Source organism: Thunnus albacares, chromosome 2 (assembly GCF_914725855.1).
Source record: "Thunnus albacares chromosome 2, fThuAlb1.1, whole genome shotgun sequence".
NCBI lineage: Eukaryota > Metazoa > Chordata > Actinopteri > Scombriformes > Scombridae > Thunnus > Thunnus albacares.
Window position 1 is genome coordinate 10911190 of NC_058107.1, and position 16630 is coordinate 10927819.

At 41.2% G+C, this 16630-nt stretch overlaps 1 protein-coding gene across 4 annotated transcripts in view; it reads left to right on the top strand.

Moving 5' to 3' along the window:
• cabin1 (calcineurin binding protein 1) overlaps window positions 1–16630 on the top strand; it is a 39131-nt gene that overhangs the window by 347 nt on the left and 22154 nt on the right. The window contains exons 2-31 of one of the 4 annotated variants that reach the window (XM_044365912.1): window positions 418–476; window positions 654–746; window positions 854–967; window positions 1496–1630; window positions 1774–1954; window positions 2064–2193; window positions 2322–2471; window positions 2715–3022; window positions 3147–3324; window positions 3413–3546; window positions 3636–3853; window positions 4283–4355; window positions 4601–4788; window positions 5008–5145; window positions 5388–5576; window positions 5707–5949; window positions 6071–6224; window positions 6322–6437; window positions 6696–6857; window positions 7754–7960; window positions 8166–8311; window positions 8518–8779; window positions 9039–9209; window positions 9903–9992; window positions 10144–10304; window positions 10388–10599; window positions 12995–13060; window positions 13821–14000; window positions 14181–14575; window positions 15918–16031. In XM_044365912.1, coding sequence (XP_044221847.1) covers window positions 474–476; window positions 654–746; window positions 854–967; window positions 1496–1630; window positions 1774–1954; window positions 2064–2193; window positions 2322–2471; window positions 2715–3022; window positions 3147–3324; window positions 3413–3546; window positions 3636–3853; window positions 4283–4355; window positions 4601–4788; window positions 5008–5145; window positions 5388–5576; window positions 5707–5949; window positions 6071–6224; window positions 6322–6437; window positions 6696–6857; window positions 7754–7960; window positions 8166–8311; window positions 8518–8779; window positions 9039–9209; window positions 9903–9992; window positions 10144–10304; window positions 10388–10599; window positions 12995–13060; window positions 13821–14000; window positions 14181–14575; window positions 15918–16031 — 4911 coding nt within the window. In that variant the 5' untranslated portion in view covers window positions 418–473. The remainder of the gene's footprint in view (window positions 1–417; window positions 477–653; window positions 747–853; window positions 968–1495; window positions 1631–1773; window positions 1955–2063; window positions 2194–2321; window positions 2472–2714; window positions 3023–3146; window positions 3325–3412; window positions 3547–3635; window positions 3854–4282; window positions 4356–4600; window positions 4789–5007; window positions 5146–5387; window positions 5577–5706; window positions 5950–6070; window positions 6225–6321; window positions 6438–6695; window positions 6858–7753; window positions 7961–8165; window positions 8312–8517; window positions 8780–9038; window positions 9210–9902; window positions 9993–10143; window positions 10305–10387; window positions 10600–12994; window positions 13061–13820; window positions 14001–14180; window positions 14576–15917; window positions 16032–16630) is intronic. The other 3 variants (XM_044365932.1, XM_044365923.1, XM_044365941.1) reach the window with 3 other exon arrangements.

Here is a 16630-nt window from a genome sequence, read left to right on the forward strand (position 1 = left end):
TTGCTTTGGAGAACTGCCCGCAGCACAACACCGCAGAGCTAAGCTAACAAGGCTGAGTTTTGAATGACATTTAGAGTAAGGTTAGCTAGTCGGTTCTAAGCCCTGTGGAAGGTGATAATAGTTAACCACAGCCGGTTGTTTTGCTCTTCCCATCGTCTTTTTTATATGATTGTCTAGTTAATTTAGCCAGAGAAGCTCTCACATACTCCTGTCATCACACGAACTGAAAGAGTAGAAGAGAGGCAGTTGACCTGCATTAGTAAATAAGATACTCTGCAGCCACCATGTCTAGTCGTAGGTGATTGTTTAGTTATGGGACATACAACACGGTGTACTATGTGTAACATTACAGTTCTCTCGTTGAATTGTTATCTTTACTGCTTTCTCTCTCTCTCTCTTTACTCCATCCATCAATAGAGCCAGTCAAAAGCTGCTAAACGCGAAGGTGGAAGGTCTGCCTTCTTGGTATTAAAATGGTGAGGATTTCCATATTATTATAACTGTTGCATCCTCTATATCTGTTTTATCAGTGTATCCGGGGACATTGCAGACCATTCTGTTGTAGGTAATTTCCATTATTAGCTCCATGATCCTGAGTTATACATCAGTTTATCAATAGATGTTGTCCTCTTTTTGTGTTTGTTCTCTTTTAGATTCGCATTGCAGCATTGAATGCTGCTTCAACAGCTGCAGATGAGTCTCAAGATCCCTTGAGAAGTAACAAAAGTCAGACGAAAGAGGCTCAGGTACAGACTGTCTGCAGATAAATTAGCAATATTAGGCATGTCTTCTGTTGCTGACATTTTCCTTTGTGAATTTAAATACATTTTCTGTTTTTCTCTTCTCTCTGTAGGAAGCAGAGGCGTTCGCTTTATATCACAAAGCCTTAGATCTGCAAAAACATGACAAGTTTGAGGAGTCTGCCAAGGCTTATCATGAGCTTCTCAAAACTCCTCTGCTCAAGGAGGTAAAATATCACACAGCATACTGTATGGTCCTGTCAAGGTTGTCAAAAAATCTTTGCTGATATGATTGCACAGGACATTCTAAATACTGTGTATCTGGGACGTCATTTAGACCAATTTAATACTCTCACAAAATCACAGCAATACATTTAGTCAGCGAAGAGAATCGATTGTTTAGGTGCAGACCTACTTCTGTGTGAAAGCCAGACATGGGCTGGGTTACTGATATGAGATAAGTGAATTTACATTCACAAAATTGTTTTCTGTTTCAGGCCATAAAGGATTTTAAGTTGCAAATTGATAAAGAGCTGACTAGCTGTAGAAAAAATACTTACTGTCATGTCTGTTTTTAGAATTTACAATTAAGATATTAGAAACACATTGCAACAAAGCTTTGGTTTGAAGATCTTCATGTATAAATTCGGGCACTGATGCTGCAATAGTCTTCATGTGTGAAGTTGCTGGTTTGATTCTTGTTGAGACTGTCAGAGGTTTTCATTCATCAACTTGTTGTATCTCTATTATTTTAGGCCCTGCCCTCAGAGGATCAGAGAGTGGGTCTCAAGCATCCCGGGCTGATGTTGAAGTATTCTACTTTCAAAAACTTGGCCAGTATGGCTGCATCACGAGATGACCTGGAGATGGCTATGGAGTTTTACTTGGAGGTAAAACAATAAATCTGTGCCAATAGTTTAGTATAATTCTTAGCATTGGACTATTTTATGCAGCTAAATTAGTCTTTTTAATGCACATGAATAACACTATGGTAAGTGTTCATATACTATTTTCCTCTCCGTTCTTTTCTTAGGCAGTCATGTTGGATTCCACTGATGTGAACATGTGGTACAAAATTGGTCAGGTGGCTGTGCGACTTGTGCGCATTCCTCTGGCTCGACATGCCTTTGAGGAGGGATTGCACTGTAACCCGGACCACTGGCCCTGCCTGGACAACCTCATAACCATTCTCTACACACTCAGTGACTACTCCTGTATGTCTTACATCATCATGAGCTCTTTGCTCTGAATTCTCTCACATTACTAGTTTGAAAGTTTAAGTATGGAAAGGAAAGTAATTGTCATCTGTGTAAATGTCTCCAGGCTGTTTGTACTTCATCAGCAAAGCCCTAGAGAAGGATCATTGTTACACTAAAGGCCTGGTGTTGAAGGAGAAAATCTTTGAGGAGCAGCCCTGTCTGAAGAGGGACACAATGCAGATGTTCATGAAATGGTGACACCAACTTTCTGTGCATTCCTAATCTGTATCTGTTCAGAATGAGCTCTAGCTACAGCCCTACGTTTTTATATTACTTACAAATCTCGTCACTCACAAACCTTTGTGCTGTGGTTTATTTGCAGCGATATGTCTATTCACTATGTGGAAGTGGAAGAAGAGGAACGCAAATGCATTGTGGAAGAGGCACTGGATTTACGGAAACGCAGACAGGCTCTCTCTTACCGTGAACCAAAACCTGACCTTGTCCTGACTCAGCCCATTCGCTGCCTCTCGTAAGTGCCTTGCTGCTCTGTTTCTATGAATTTTTGTTTTTCCTGTCTGGGTGTTATTTTAGTTGTCTTTTGGAGGATAAGACCAATGAATACAATTAATAATTGCAAATGCAGAAACATGATATACTGTACTGAAATTCATGGTTCAGCTCCTCTGGCTAAACAATTGTTTCCTGGACTTTTCTGGGTTTTGTGGACATTTGTTTTACCTTTTTAACGTTTTGCGATTGTTTTTAATCTCAGGTGGAAGCATGTGGGCGAAAGTCTTATTGCGATGTACAAACATCAGACCACATGTGAGCCACCACGGCCAAGCCTTGGCCACAGGATTGACTTGTCAGAGTACTCCGACCCCAACTTCCCTCAAAACTTGCCCCAACCCAGCAGCCCCGTCAGTACAGTCCAGACTACTGTGCTGAGCAGCAGCCCCAGCTCATCCCTGCCACCAACTGCCCTTACTGAGCCAACAGTGCTGCCCCAACCCAGCACACAACCTCAGATTACCACCAGCCAGGCCACTGTGGAGGTCACCACCTCTGCTCACCCTGTTGGTTAGTGTTATAAAAAGAAATTTCTCCTTTGCCTACTTTTTTTATATGATTGTAAATGATCACCTACTTTTTGAACAACTACTATGCCGTAAGATTTTATGTCTTTATACCTATCTATTCACAGCTACAGCTATGGAAGTTTCACTGACAGACAAAGTGAAGAAAGCTCCAAAAAGGAAACGTGCAATTGAAGATAGTGGGGAGACAGCCAAGCGACGCTCGGCTCGTGTTCGAAACACTAAGTGCAAGAAGGAGGAGAAGATTGATTTTCAGGAACTGCTTTTTAAATATCTACCTTCCAGGTAGCTACCATCACTGTCACCAAACCTCCAATGAAAAACAGCTCGTTATAGTTCTGTTTGTAACAAGTATTTTTCTGGTTTGTCATAGGCTAAAGAAGTTTGATCCTGATAATGATGATGAGAGTCTGAGTAATCTTGAATCGCAGTGTAATGGGAAGGAGGACATTCAGCCTCTACATGGGAGTTGTTTACCTGTTGACGCGGTTGAATACATGGAATCTGGTATGTAGTACGCCATAGATGTGTATGTATAATTAACTGTTGTGCTATGTTGACACTTATCTTAACAGATTATGTATTCCCTTCTGTAGAACAACAGGATGTTCACAACTTCCTGCTCAATAATATGAGCAATGGTGGTATACTGGACCTGATGATGCGCTATCTGAAGGCAGTGGGTCAGAAGTTCATGGAGGACTGGCCTCGTGGGCTCACAGCTGTGGTACTGGAGCTCTATCAGCACTGGAGGAAGCACAGCAGTGGTCTTCCTAACCCTTTGCTTCGGGACTGCAGCAACCAACACATACGGGTAAATGGCAAGAAAACTGCAATAATATTCAAGTTATGAAGAAAAAAAACAAATAATCGTCGTTAAAGCTAAGCCTCCAATGGACAGGAAATATGTGCCACAACAGAAAATTTGGGGGCTCTAGTGTACAGTCCAAATCAAAAGCTAAACTTATTGGTATACCGTTTTTTTGCTTATAGTTTGGTACATGTGCCCCTCAACATGTAGACTGCAACATGTAGTTAACTACACTACTACTTTGATATGTTCACTTGTCATATAAAACGGTATTCTTTGTTGTGCATGCATCTTATATGTTTGTAGTGAAATTATAATTAAAACATTGGTGTAGTGCCAAATACTCTAGACTCCATTATTCTCCACTATTGGGCCACATATTTTGCATCTACAACGACTTCTAATAAGGAGTTATATCTGCCATATGTACAGGACATGTTGGCAATGAGCTTGGCGTGTATGGAGTTGCAGTTGGAGCAGTGGTTGCACAACAAAGGGAAGACCGGTGAGTACTAACTCTGACTTGAGCTTGCAAAATTTTGAATTAAATAAGGGCCTTATTACTATAGATTTGGATATCGCTGTTGCATTTTATTGTTTTCAGAATTGCACTGTTTGGTCCAAATGGACCTCTGCAATTACAGTTCCAAACATGATGACATACAGGATTTTTGAAATTATGGAAAGTCATTTGTGGGGAACAACATGTTTACAACTGGTGTGTTTCAGATATTTTTTTCCATTTTCTAGTGTCTCCACGAAGAAGCAGCATTTGTCCTGCCAGTGACACAGCTGAGTCAGAATTCCCCGGGCAGTATTTTCAGAGTGATTTGTTACTCCTGGCCTTAGGCTCATCCCAAAAAGACCTGTTTGAGGATGACTGGCTGGATGTTATGGTGCGTGTCTACTGGCTCAAGGCACGATTCTTGGCCCTGCAGGTATGGTTAATATTTTATTTTTTGTTTATGCTTGACCTAATTCGAGTCCTTACTACTCAGCTCAGCCAGATGTGACATGTCTTGTCACATCTGACGGAGACTCTCTCCTTCAGGGACAGAAGGAGAGAAATGATTACAGAAAGTAGTAACTCTTGAAATTTACATGTGAGTAATGTTTTGACTTGAAAACATGTAAATCTATCCTTTGTATCTTGACAGGGAGACATGGAGTTGGCCCTGGAGAGCTATGATGTCTGTACAGGCCTGTTGCAGAGCAGGCCAAAGTCACCCGAAGGGAAACATTACACCATTAATCTGCCTAACCTGCGTGTAGATTCAGCAATCTCTTTAGAGGAGGTCAGTTTTTCCTCTATCAACCTCACTCTCATTTCCAACATATCATTATAACTACTGTAATTTCACAAAATGTCATTTCACTTAACATTTTTATTAGTTATGCAAAGAAAATACTGCCATTTCTTACTTTTTAGAGCATAATGGTTAATGGTTTAAAAAACAACAATTAGCTAATCCCTCAAAAAGCGTCTAGCCATTTTGGTTGTTGGTTTCATTTTGGTTTTCTCTATCCCCGTGAACAGGTTGACAAAAGGCTGAAGTCTCTGGAGCGTTGTCAGTCTTTGGAAGAGATCCAGCGTCTCTTTGAGTCAGCAGACTTTGAGTCTGTTGTGCGCTTGTTGCAGCCCACTCTTAATTACGGCAGCAGGAGTAAACCTCTGGAGTTCGTGAGCTCAGCACCAGAGCGGCCTGCTCAGCTGATGCTACTGCAGGTTAGATACAGTACACTATAAGTCGTTGATCAGTATCATCGATTTAATGTCTTACCTCAGGAAATAGGTGATAATGAAATGTTTGATGGTTGACACGTCTCATTCTCTGTCTTTTCACACTGTGGCAAAGAATTCACTGTTGAAGCTACAGGACTACCAGCAGTGTCTGGAGTACAGCGAGCTGGCTCTAAATGAAGCCTTGCAGCAGCTCAACTCTGCTCCAACCAGCTCTCCCCCTGCTAAGGAAGAGTGGGTCAGTACCATTGGAAAACTGCTGGATGGCATCGAGGTCTGCTTCACCAAAGACTTAGAGCTTCTAAGCAATGTCCCCCACTTCTCTAGTATGGCTCGACTGGCTAACAACCTAATTCAGGTCAGTGAAGAGCTAAAGGCAGCACTATTTTTCCTAAATAAACAGTAAACAGATACTATATTTAGAAGAATTAGTCTGTCTGGGATGTAAATTTATGGTCTGGTTGCTGTTTTGTTTTCAGCTGATTGATCTTAGTATGACCGTTTCCGACGATCCCAAGGAGCCTTATTTCTTCTCAGTGCTGCCTTGGATTATCCTGTATCGCATTATCAAGCACGAAGAGGCTGCTTTTAACTGCATGCTTCGACAGCATATCTCCGTAGGGGATGATGAAGGTTTGTTGAATCATTGTTTTCATGCCTTCAGTTTTCTGTTGGTGTTCATGCTATGGTAGTTGTTACACTGAGGGACCTTGTCAATTCCCATTTTCAGATGACTCAGAAACTCCTATGCTGCCCTCCTCCCTGATGCTTCTCAACACAGCCCACGAGTATCTTGGCCGTCGCTCCTTGTGCTGCAATTCAGACGGCGCACTCCTGAAGTTCTATGTAAATTTGTTTATAGACTTCTGTCTGCAAATGAGATATTTTGACCTAAGTGATATGTGAATGTACAGCTTACATATATGCATTTAATTTTAAAACAAAATGGAAAGATTTTACGACTTACTGTATCTGATATGCATTCATGCACTTAAATATTTACATACAGTAAATGTAGATTTAACATGCATTATGTTTATTTGTATTAATGTGATTAATTTAGTTTGTATGGCTTTACTCGGAGCTTTACTCTTATGTTTGTAGGTTCGAGTTTTGGAAAAAGAGCTTGCAGCCTCTTCCAACACTGAGTCTCACCCCTACAAAGAGGAGTTGGAGATGGCCTTGGAACAGTGCCTTTTCTGCTTATATGCCTACCCCAGTAAGAAGAGCAAGGCCCGCTTCCTTGAGGACCACTCATCTCCACAGGTCAAACACTCACATTCTAATAAAAGTCACTGTAGTTGTGCTTTCAATTTAGTTTATTATATTTTTTTTGAAACTTTTTAAGGGAAAACTATTTAATGGAAGCTGTAAAAGTGAAGAGGTGGTGCAAATGGCTCAATGCTTTGACTAATTGGTATGATTTCTCACCTGTATTTGCAAACTTGCATAAATAGGGTGTTTGAACAAGAGCAGCCTGCTGCTGATGCAAACATATGTGACCTTATTGACTCTCACAACACAGACAAAGTCTGTTTTATCCATTAATGTTGTTTTCTTGGCTTGCAAGGTACACACATTTGGTGTTAATGAAATAAATTGAGGCCTTTAAATGGCATTAATGGCATAATGTCCTTAATTCACTGAATGAGAAATGTGAACATATTTAGATCTGACCTGCAGCATTTTATTCACTTGCTGTGTTTTAGCAGTTGGTGCACTTATCTTTCTCACTTTTTTGAGACATTTTTTCTCCTCTGCTAACTTTTTTTTTGTTCACCTTAGGAGCTATCTTGAGTGAGTTTTTGGTGGATAGCTACATTTGATCTAAATTTTAGAAATATAACTCTTATCAATAACAATGACATTACTTAACAATATTGTGAAAATGTAACCACTAGGGTGACTCATAGTACCTGGAAGCTATTTTGGCCTGTAGTCTTTTGTATTTTTGTAATGCATGTGTCTAGCCACCAGGTGGGTATCATTCCCACAGTCAGTGCACCTAGATGACTGGCATTCTGACTAAAATTATGCAGTGCCATCATGCAAGAGAGGAGTCCCCAGGAGACCCTGTTACCACCGATTTTGCTCCGGCGTTGTGTGTTACTCTCTAATGCAATAGACACTAATGCTGCTACGGATTAATCTATGTTTTGCAGGTGGCACTGCTGTGGAGTGATGCCCTTTTCATGTTTCAGTATTTCAAACCAAAGTCGTTGCCTGAGTTTGACAGTTATAAGACAAGCACAGTTTCTGCGGACTTGGCCAATCTGCTGAGGAGGTTTGCTGGCATCGCCCCCTCGAGTGACACTCCCACTCTCACCATGGATGAAGTGGCAGCCTACATCGAGGGCATGACAGAAAAGGTCAGTCAGTGGGCCCACACTGAATGTGAAGAGCGCCAATGAGTCAGAAATGCTAAACAGTATCATTGTATTTCCATGGTTTTATTTTTTTTATAGTTTTGCCCTGCTTATATATCCACTTTTAACATCTTTTGCAGTGCAGTTTAAACCTCTATTTGTCACACAGAATCATAATCATTGAAGATATCTTGAATTTCTCCTTAAGGCCCCGTGCCTTCCTGAAGGTAGTGCTCCTGCACCTCCAATCATTAATGAGATCTACTACCTGCTGGCTGATTACCATTTCAAGAACAAGGAGCAGTCCAAAGCCATCAAGTTTTATATGCATGACATCTGTGTGTGTCCCAACAGGTAGTTCATTCCTCTACTCTAGTGTCAATGCTTATGCAGATTAATTAACAAAATGTAATTTTCTAGAATTTTTGAAGGAATTAATTCTATTTATGTAGTGAATATAGGTAAATAAATGTGCTTGTGTGGGGTTGTTTTTTTATTGTAAATGTACTGGAAATATTTTTGTCGGCATCGATACAGAGACGATATGTGTCTTTCCTCAGGTTTGACTCCTGGGCGGGAATGGCTTTAGCTAGGGCCAGCCGTATCCAGGAGAAGCTCAACTCCAACGAGCTGAAAAGTGATGTACCCATATGGAAGCACTCCCAGGCAGTGCTTAACTGCTTCAAGAGGGCCCTGGAGATAGATAGCTCTAACCTGTCTCTGTGGATCGAGTACGGTACCATATCATATGCACTCCACTCGTTTGCTTCACGGCAGCTAAAGCAGTGGCGCCATGAACTCCCCCCAGAGGTGGTTAAACAGGTGAGGCACATGTTAACATGTTGACATCAGTGGAGTTCTCTTGTTGCTCATCTGTATCTCCTGTCGTTTTAAGTGTCCTATTTTATGTCACATTTTCCGTGTCTGAGCTAAACAGATGTCACATCCTGTCACTTTTGTTTGTTCCACATGTGAAATCCTTGCAGAGTAAATTGATCTGGCGCCTCAAGGTAAATTACTCATGAAGGCCCTGCTGTGTGTGTGTGTGTGTGTGTGTGACTGTGTGTATGTGTTGTTTCAGATGGAAGAAAGGAGAGACTCCATGTTGGAGACAGCATCCCAGTGTTTCCAGGGTGCTTCCCGTTGTGAGGGTGACAGTGATGAAGAAGAGTGGCTCATTCACTATATGTTGGGGAAAATAGCAGAGAAACGCAAACAGTCTCCAGCGGAATATCTGCAGCTTTACAAAAAGGTAAACAACTGTAGAGACTTCAGGCTACACATCTGAGTACACTCACCTGAGCCCTTGGTGAGTGTGCTGCACACACAGGAGAGACAGTGAAGCAGGTGAAGTACTTGAGTTGACGACAACTACACTTGTTATGTTACTGTAAGTGTAATAAAAGCCTCAGGAGTAAAAAGCCAATTATATATTCATTGAGTTAAAATGTGTTATATCAGGATAGGTATAGTATAGGACAGGATATGAAATGACCTATATTGGGATATGAGATTTTGGTCACCCAGCCCTAATTGTCATAATGACAATATCGTATAATCCTCCGATACAAAGTTGATTGCAGCTGATTTTCTTGTTCTCCCTGAGAGTTGTTTCATAATCCTCCTACAGACACAAAGATCACTGTCCTTCCACCCTCGCAAGATATTTTTTTTTCCCAAGGGAGAACGATGTTTGGAGTTAGTCATAGCTCTCTTCTTCTGATTAGATCAGTGGAAGCAGATGAACCTGTATGAGATACAGTGTGATGGAGGTCAGCACAGGATGAGAGGGGTAGTGTGAACGCAGTGAACCCTGATGTCACCAAACATAACTGTTTTCTATTCCTCACTGTACTTCTTCCCTCCATTTTACCTGTTTAAGAGTTTGTTTATGTTGCCGGACGAGTGTGCAGACTTGTTGACTCTCTTCTCTTTGTGTTTATAGGCAGCACACTATCTGCATGAAGAAGCTGCCAGGTATCCCCGGAAAATCCATTATCATAATCCCCCTGACCTGGCTATGGAAGCCCTGGAGGTAAACTGTCTGTGGGTGGTAGCTCAAATAGTTGCTAGTTGTGTCACAATGATGCCATGTTATGTAAGATAACTATCTGAAAGCATTCACATTTAAAATATTATTTATATTCCTGCAAACCGTCTGACTTCCCTTAACTTCTCTCTTCTAGTTGCATTTCCGTCTCAGTGCCACCATCCTAAAACTGCTAGAGGCTAATGTGCCTGATCTGGAGCATGAGCTCTTGTTCAATTTGCTAGTTGAGGCTGCTACAGGGCCATTTGCCAGAGGGGAAGAGAAGAGTATGCCAAGCATTCCCAGGTCTCATGAAAAGTAAGCTACATGTGACATCAGGAAAAAGCATTTGACCTTTTGGTCAAACTTTCATTCTCAACCTTGTTCTTGATTCATTGCAGGGAGAAACCCACCTCCATGATGGATGAAGACTTTAATTGCTCGTCAGTTTGCATAGGGAACGTCCACAGCTCCTCCCTTCCATCAGTTGCCACCCCAGGTCTGGCATCACCTCCTTATGTGGCCACGCCGTTTGACCACGATTACGCCAAACGCAAAACACTCCGACGGCAGCAGTGGCAGCAGCAGCGGCATGAGGAGCAGCAGGCTGATGGTACAGTCCCAGTCCTAGACACTGTCTCTGGGGTTGGGCCCTTTGCCCTTTCTGCACTGGGACAGGAAGCCCACTGGGGAGTGCTCAGATTGCTAATCACCATGCTTAATGGCTTTGGTTTCAGTTACAATGATCCCCGTGCACTGGGTGATTGGGATGTGGTGAAATGGGCAATATGGCTACTGATTATTTGACTAATTTGCTATGCCTGAGCAGCAGTGCTGAATTGAATGGATATGAAGATTGAGTTTTGCAGAGAGCATTAAGGCCTGTGTGTGCATGTGTGTGCGTATGTGTATGTGTGTGTGCTGGTGTATTAGTCGCTTTATTGCTGGTCCTATTTTCTTTCTTTACCAATCATCTTTCCTCTCCTAATGTTTTACAGTTGTTGTTTTGTTGTAACTTCCTTAAGCCTTCAAGATCACAGATCAAGTGCATCATTCTAGAAAAGCATTGCCATGCAGTATTGCAGGCAGGTGTGATGGGTTTTTTTTCCTGTTGTTTGTTCGGGGTTTTTTTTAGCTTCAATCTGCAGCTGCCGATTAGTGCCACACCTTGAGTTTAGCTCACTGGGTTAAAACAAGTGTCTTTGTGACATTGGTTACACATCATCAACCAATACCTCAATTATAGACAGAGGAGTTTGTCATAGAGTAACAACATTTGTTGGGGGTTTTATTTCACAGATAAGGATACTAGTTTCATGTGTTCAGAGCAGTTGAGGTACTCTACATGACAGTTCTGATAAGCAGGAATGTTTCCAGTGTTATACAACCCTCAAAGAAATGTTTTATATTTCTTATAAAGCTGGATGTGAAAATAGAAAATGAATGCTTCAGACTTGACAGTTGCACGCAATAATGTACTAGATGTACATAGCTGATTCCAATAATGTACATCCAGTACAGTGTGTGCATTGAATATCCACTTGCAGTGTTGCAATCATAACTGTCTTTGTTTGAATTACATACAAGACATTTTAAGTATGTCTGTGAAAGTGGTATTTCATTGTGTCACCAAGACATCAGAATTTACAGAACACAGTTTCTTCATACTTGTACATTAAGTAAATGTCAGAATTAAAGCAGCCTGGATTTCAATTTCAGGGGTTGGAGTCAACATTTGCATTACTTTTAAGTCTGTGCAAGGATATTATGAAACAGAGCCTGAAATGCTGTTTGGAGGAAAACAGCCCCGGCCATGTTTCCCATGTAACAAAAACGGTGACATCCTTCCACCCACTCCATGTGTCGTGTTAAGCTTGAATGTGCAAATAATGCAGCCATATTGCCCATGTTGCCAGTTTTGTCTCCCTTTCCAGATTCCTTCCTACCTACCTACCTACCTGCCTGCTACCTCTTTTGCCTGCTTGCTTTTACCACCTGCTTTGCCATTTATATGCATGTAGTTCTAATGGGGTGAATGTCTTCACTACTGGACAGTCCTTTTATCACAATTCACTAAAATGTCTGGTGTTTCATGTGGTCACATTTTATTTGAGTTTGGTGTGGGCTTAATTTGACAGAAAGTCCAACTCCCTGGAGATATTTCAAAATCTTGCGTGAATCATGTGTTGGCATTTTCACACTAATTGGACATAATTAGAAATTATGTCCAATTATTGGAAAATAGCAAAGCCAGAAAGACTGTGGCTTGCCTATTAACGGCACACAACTGAGACTGAAGTCAGAAAAGATGCCACTATACACATGTTTGCCTGTAGGTGTCCAATCTGTTTGGCTTGATTCCTGCTTAAAGCATATCAGGGTGACAAGAGTGTAGGACCTGATTCAGACACGCATTTCTTATATCGTTATCAGGCTAAATGCTCTTTTGCGATCTCCTGTTCATTTTTTACAATTTTGATTTTGTTCTTTCTGGATTTCTACCCTGATCTAGGACTCTCTAGACAAAACAGAGCCAGGATTTGATTTATCCTGCTGCTCTATTGACAGTAAACTAGGAGATCATTTGTAGGGCACAGTAACAGTAGCCTGGGTGACTTTGCAGGGGTATGACACAGCTTTAAAGTGTCTTTGTCATATTGCTGAATAAGCAGCTCTTGCTTTTATCCATTGATTCTACTGATCCACATCTTACATTATGGCCTTACTGTTTCAGGCTTCAAAGGGATAAGGTGGTCTTCAGAAATACTGTGCTAATGCTGTGCTGGAGCATCAGGATAATATCATAATGCACATTTTGTGTGTTCTCAGAAAGAAATTTGTGTCTGAATCGGGTTCTACATTTCTAAGGGGAGTGGCATTTAAACTGTACTCAGTTGTGATATATGATTTTATGAAGGAAAATGTGCTAATTGCATTTTTAAAAGTAAATTCAGCAGTACAGTTTTTCTTGATTATATTGTAAAACCAGCTCCCCGTATCTTCAACAGCCTCACCAGAGTTTGACCATGATTACTGCCTGCCCAGGTCTCCAATGTGGCTGGCTTCCCTGAATGGTACTGCTCTCCAAACCCACCAAACTCTTTAAGAGGCTATGTTTTCAGTCAGAAAACAGTTCTTTAAGACTAATGCAGTTCATTCTTGCAGGAAGCACTCATTACACAGTTGTCAGTTTACACAAATTTACAGTGCCATAGTAACTTTGCTGTTAACTAATGATTGTGAATCTTTTTGAAATGTCCCTTGTGTGCATTATTCTCTGAAATAGCAAGCTTGTTGATTCTGTTATTTACAGTTCCCTGCCAAGATTTTTTTTTTTTTTTTTCGCTGAGGCTGCATAACATGGCAATTAAGAGGAATGCTGGCATTTTGGTTTTGAACCACTTACAAAAACAAACCATCCCTCTTTATAACAACTGAGTGTGTCATTATTGATGCACTAATAAGGATTTGTAGCACATGACCTATTTTTGTTTCATAATTATATTTTTTCTAGGAATGTTTGGCATGTAAAAACAAGTCACGAACAGCTCGAAAAAAGGCTTACACAGCATGCTGCCAAAGTATGCAATTGCACATCTTGGATAATTTGAAATACACACGATACAGTAATTTTTATTCAACACCACTATATATATATATATATATATACTGAAAGATCAAGTCTCCTAACTGAAATAAAAGTAAAATAAATTTTAAAAAGAACAGACAGAAGCAACTTCACATGTATGTACATTTTCATAATATCCCGAAGACTGATTTGTCTTGATCTGCAGCCATTCAACTACCGTGTTGTTGTTTTTTTTGTTTTGGCAGAGCGCAGTCAGGACAGTGAGGTGGTGATGCTCTCTGACTCCAACTCCACCCAGGATGCCTTCACAGATCCCGCCAGCTCACAAGACAGCAGCCACAAACCTGCCTCTGGGAAAGCCAGTTCATCGTCATCAGAAAGCACAACACCTGTGAAGGAAGGGCAGCCCGCATCTGAGGACACAGGTATACCAAGACTGCAATAATAGAAATTTCCTGAAGTTATTTGTACCATTTTTTTTTTTTTTTTTTTTTTTTTTTTTTTTGTAGTTGCCTCTACCCCCTTGATTATTTTGATAGGTAATATTTGCATCAGTTTTTGTCCTTTTCCAAGTCCTGAAGTCTTTGGTTTGAATCCTATTTTAGCATCACACGGAGAACATACTGGCATCCAGACAGAAGAGAAAGTTGTCCAGGAAGTAGTAGACACTGTGGTGGTGACACTCCCTGAGGCCTCAGCCCCCAAAGTCTCTGCAGATCCCTGTCCTCATCCTCTGCCTGTTCCAGCCACCCCTCCGAAGCAAGCCTCCTCTCAACACGCCACTCCTCAAACCCCAGTCACTGAGGGTAAGAGGAAGCCAGAGCCCCCCCCTGAGGTGATTGAGGTGCCCAAAGCCCTGCCTGCAGAACACGCTGACCAGAGGCGAATGCTGGTGGAAATGTGTGTCAGCGCTCTCTTCCTCTGCCTCGGCCGTTTCCCTCAGCACTACAAGAGTCTTTACCGCCTGGCCTTCTTCTACACTAACAGCAAGACTCATCAGGTCAGTCCACACCTGGTAACTGATGTCACCGGTCCATTCTCATCGTGTTTCACAGGCTAAGTCATCCATTAAACCTAAGCCATACACCTATAATCAGTGTCCCCTACCATTAACGGTGGCATTTACAGGAAATGAGTCTTAAGAATTCCTATAATTTGCTCAAATGTCACATGGACCTTTTGCATTGATTGTTTCAGAGACAGTATATTAGAGCTGCAAGGGCTATTTGATTTATTTTTTGTCTTGGTTTTCCCTGTGGGCCTGTGAGTTCTGCAGTGATACACGAGTTGCTGAAACAGTCTGTGTTGGCTATAAGGCTCTGTAGGCAGAGGTGTGTGTGGGTGGTAGCGCAGTGCTCTCTCAGCCAGTTTGGCACAGGGAAGTTGTGTTGAGCCTTACTGTGGTGGCATCCTTCTGTCAGTGCACGGTTTGTCAAACCATTTTAATCTAATCCTTGTCCCTACTCAATAAGGCTGAATTATGAAGGGAAAGGTTCTAGTTCTTTTATATTTTATATTTTGTAATATGTTTATCTGACCTCTGAGTACTCTGTGTGCAGTGTCATAGGCTTCATGGCTCCAAGCTGTAGTGTCTTCCTAATTTGCGAAAAGACAAATAAATCTTTTTTTCTCTGTTCTTGTAGTGACAGTCAGGAGCACAAAAAATAATAAGTTAAATAAAGATAATTTCCTTGTGGCTCCATTAAATATAGAATAACATTTGATTGAGGCTTACACAGCTGGTGAGGTTTCCCTCGATTTTTGCCTCCAGTAGAGTTTTTGGCAGCCTGGATGAAAGCAGATGCACTCTGGCCGTGACTTGATGACACAGCCGCTTGATGTGAAGCTGTTGACACAGGTTGCTTAGCCCCCCTCACAAGCTGACACTTCCAGTGTTGAAAGCCTCTGTGACCCTTTTGTTCTGAGGAAAACTGCCCCACTCTCATTGATTGGCCAGCTTTATCCTGACTCCAAAGATGGAAGGAGAGGGAGCCTGTAATTTCATGCGATAGGCTACTGGGTTTGTGAAAGATAACATAAAGTTGCACTAGCTTGCTATCTTCTCAAACAGGGCACTGGTATAGACACTGATTTGTGAGTCACTATGCTGTGAAAAGAGGTGCGCATTTTCCTGATTGCAAATTAGCATAATTTCCTTCCTTTTTTAGCAGATTTTGAATTTTTAAATACAGCACGCTAAGATACATCTGTTTATCACTTGTGTCAATCTATTCTCATGAAGGAGGGCTATCCTCACGGTTTTCTTATGTGTTATATATGTTCAAATGTACATAGAAATGTATGCGGGTTTTTCCATTTTATTTATTTATTTCCCACCACAGAACCTACAGTGGGCCCGAGATGTGTTGCTAGGAAGCAGTGTCCCATGGCAACAGCTGAAGCACATGCCAGCACAAGGACTTTTCTGCGAAAGAAACAAGACAAACCTGTTCAATGTAAGTCAGAGTTCACCATGCCTGCATGTTTTTCTTTCTCCTCTCCATGTGTCATTATGTCACCATACATTGCTTATTATATTTTAGAGACACCTGTCATCACCGGGTGTATTGGCATTCCATTATCGTAACACTTGCAATTGTTAAAATCTCAATAACCATTAAAAAAAAAAAAGGCAGAAGTAATAGAAAACATTTCATTTTATTGACTTGTGGCATAAACAAAGTTGATGTTTCTCAAAGTGACTTCCAAGGCCAGCGTTGTGTGAAAGAGGTGGCATGGTGGTGATGCAGGCATTCCTGAATGATTGTAGTGGATATCTTACAAAGTCCTACTTGTTATCAAAGACACAAGTAGGAAAGCCTTTTATGTTTTTTACACTTCAGATTGTAATGATGATCTCCGGGTCAATGTTATTTCAGACTTTGCGTTGGTATTTCTGTACTGCAGTTTGTTGTGTAGTATCAGCTGAGATATACATCCATACCAATATATCTGCAATAAGCCAATAAGTTCTTTTCTTTTTGCTGCCTATGAATGCACAGATGTGAAATCCTTTTTCGCAAAGAGGATTTGGTAGTAATGTAACATCAATGTA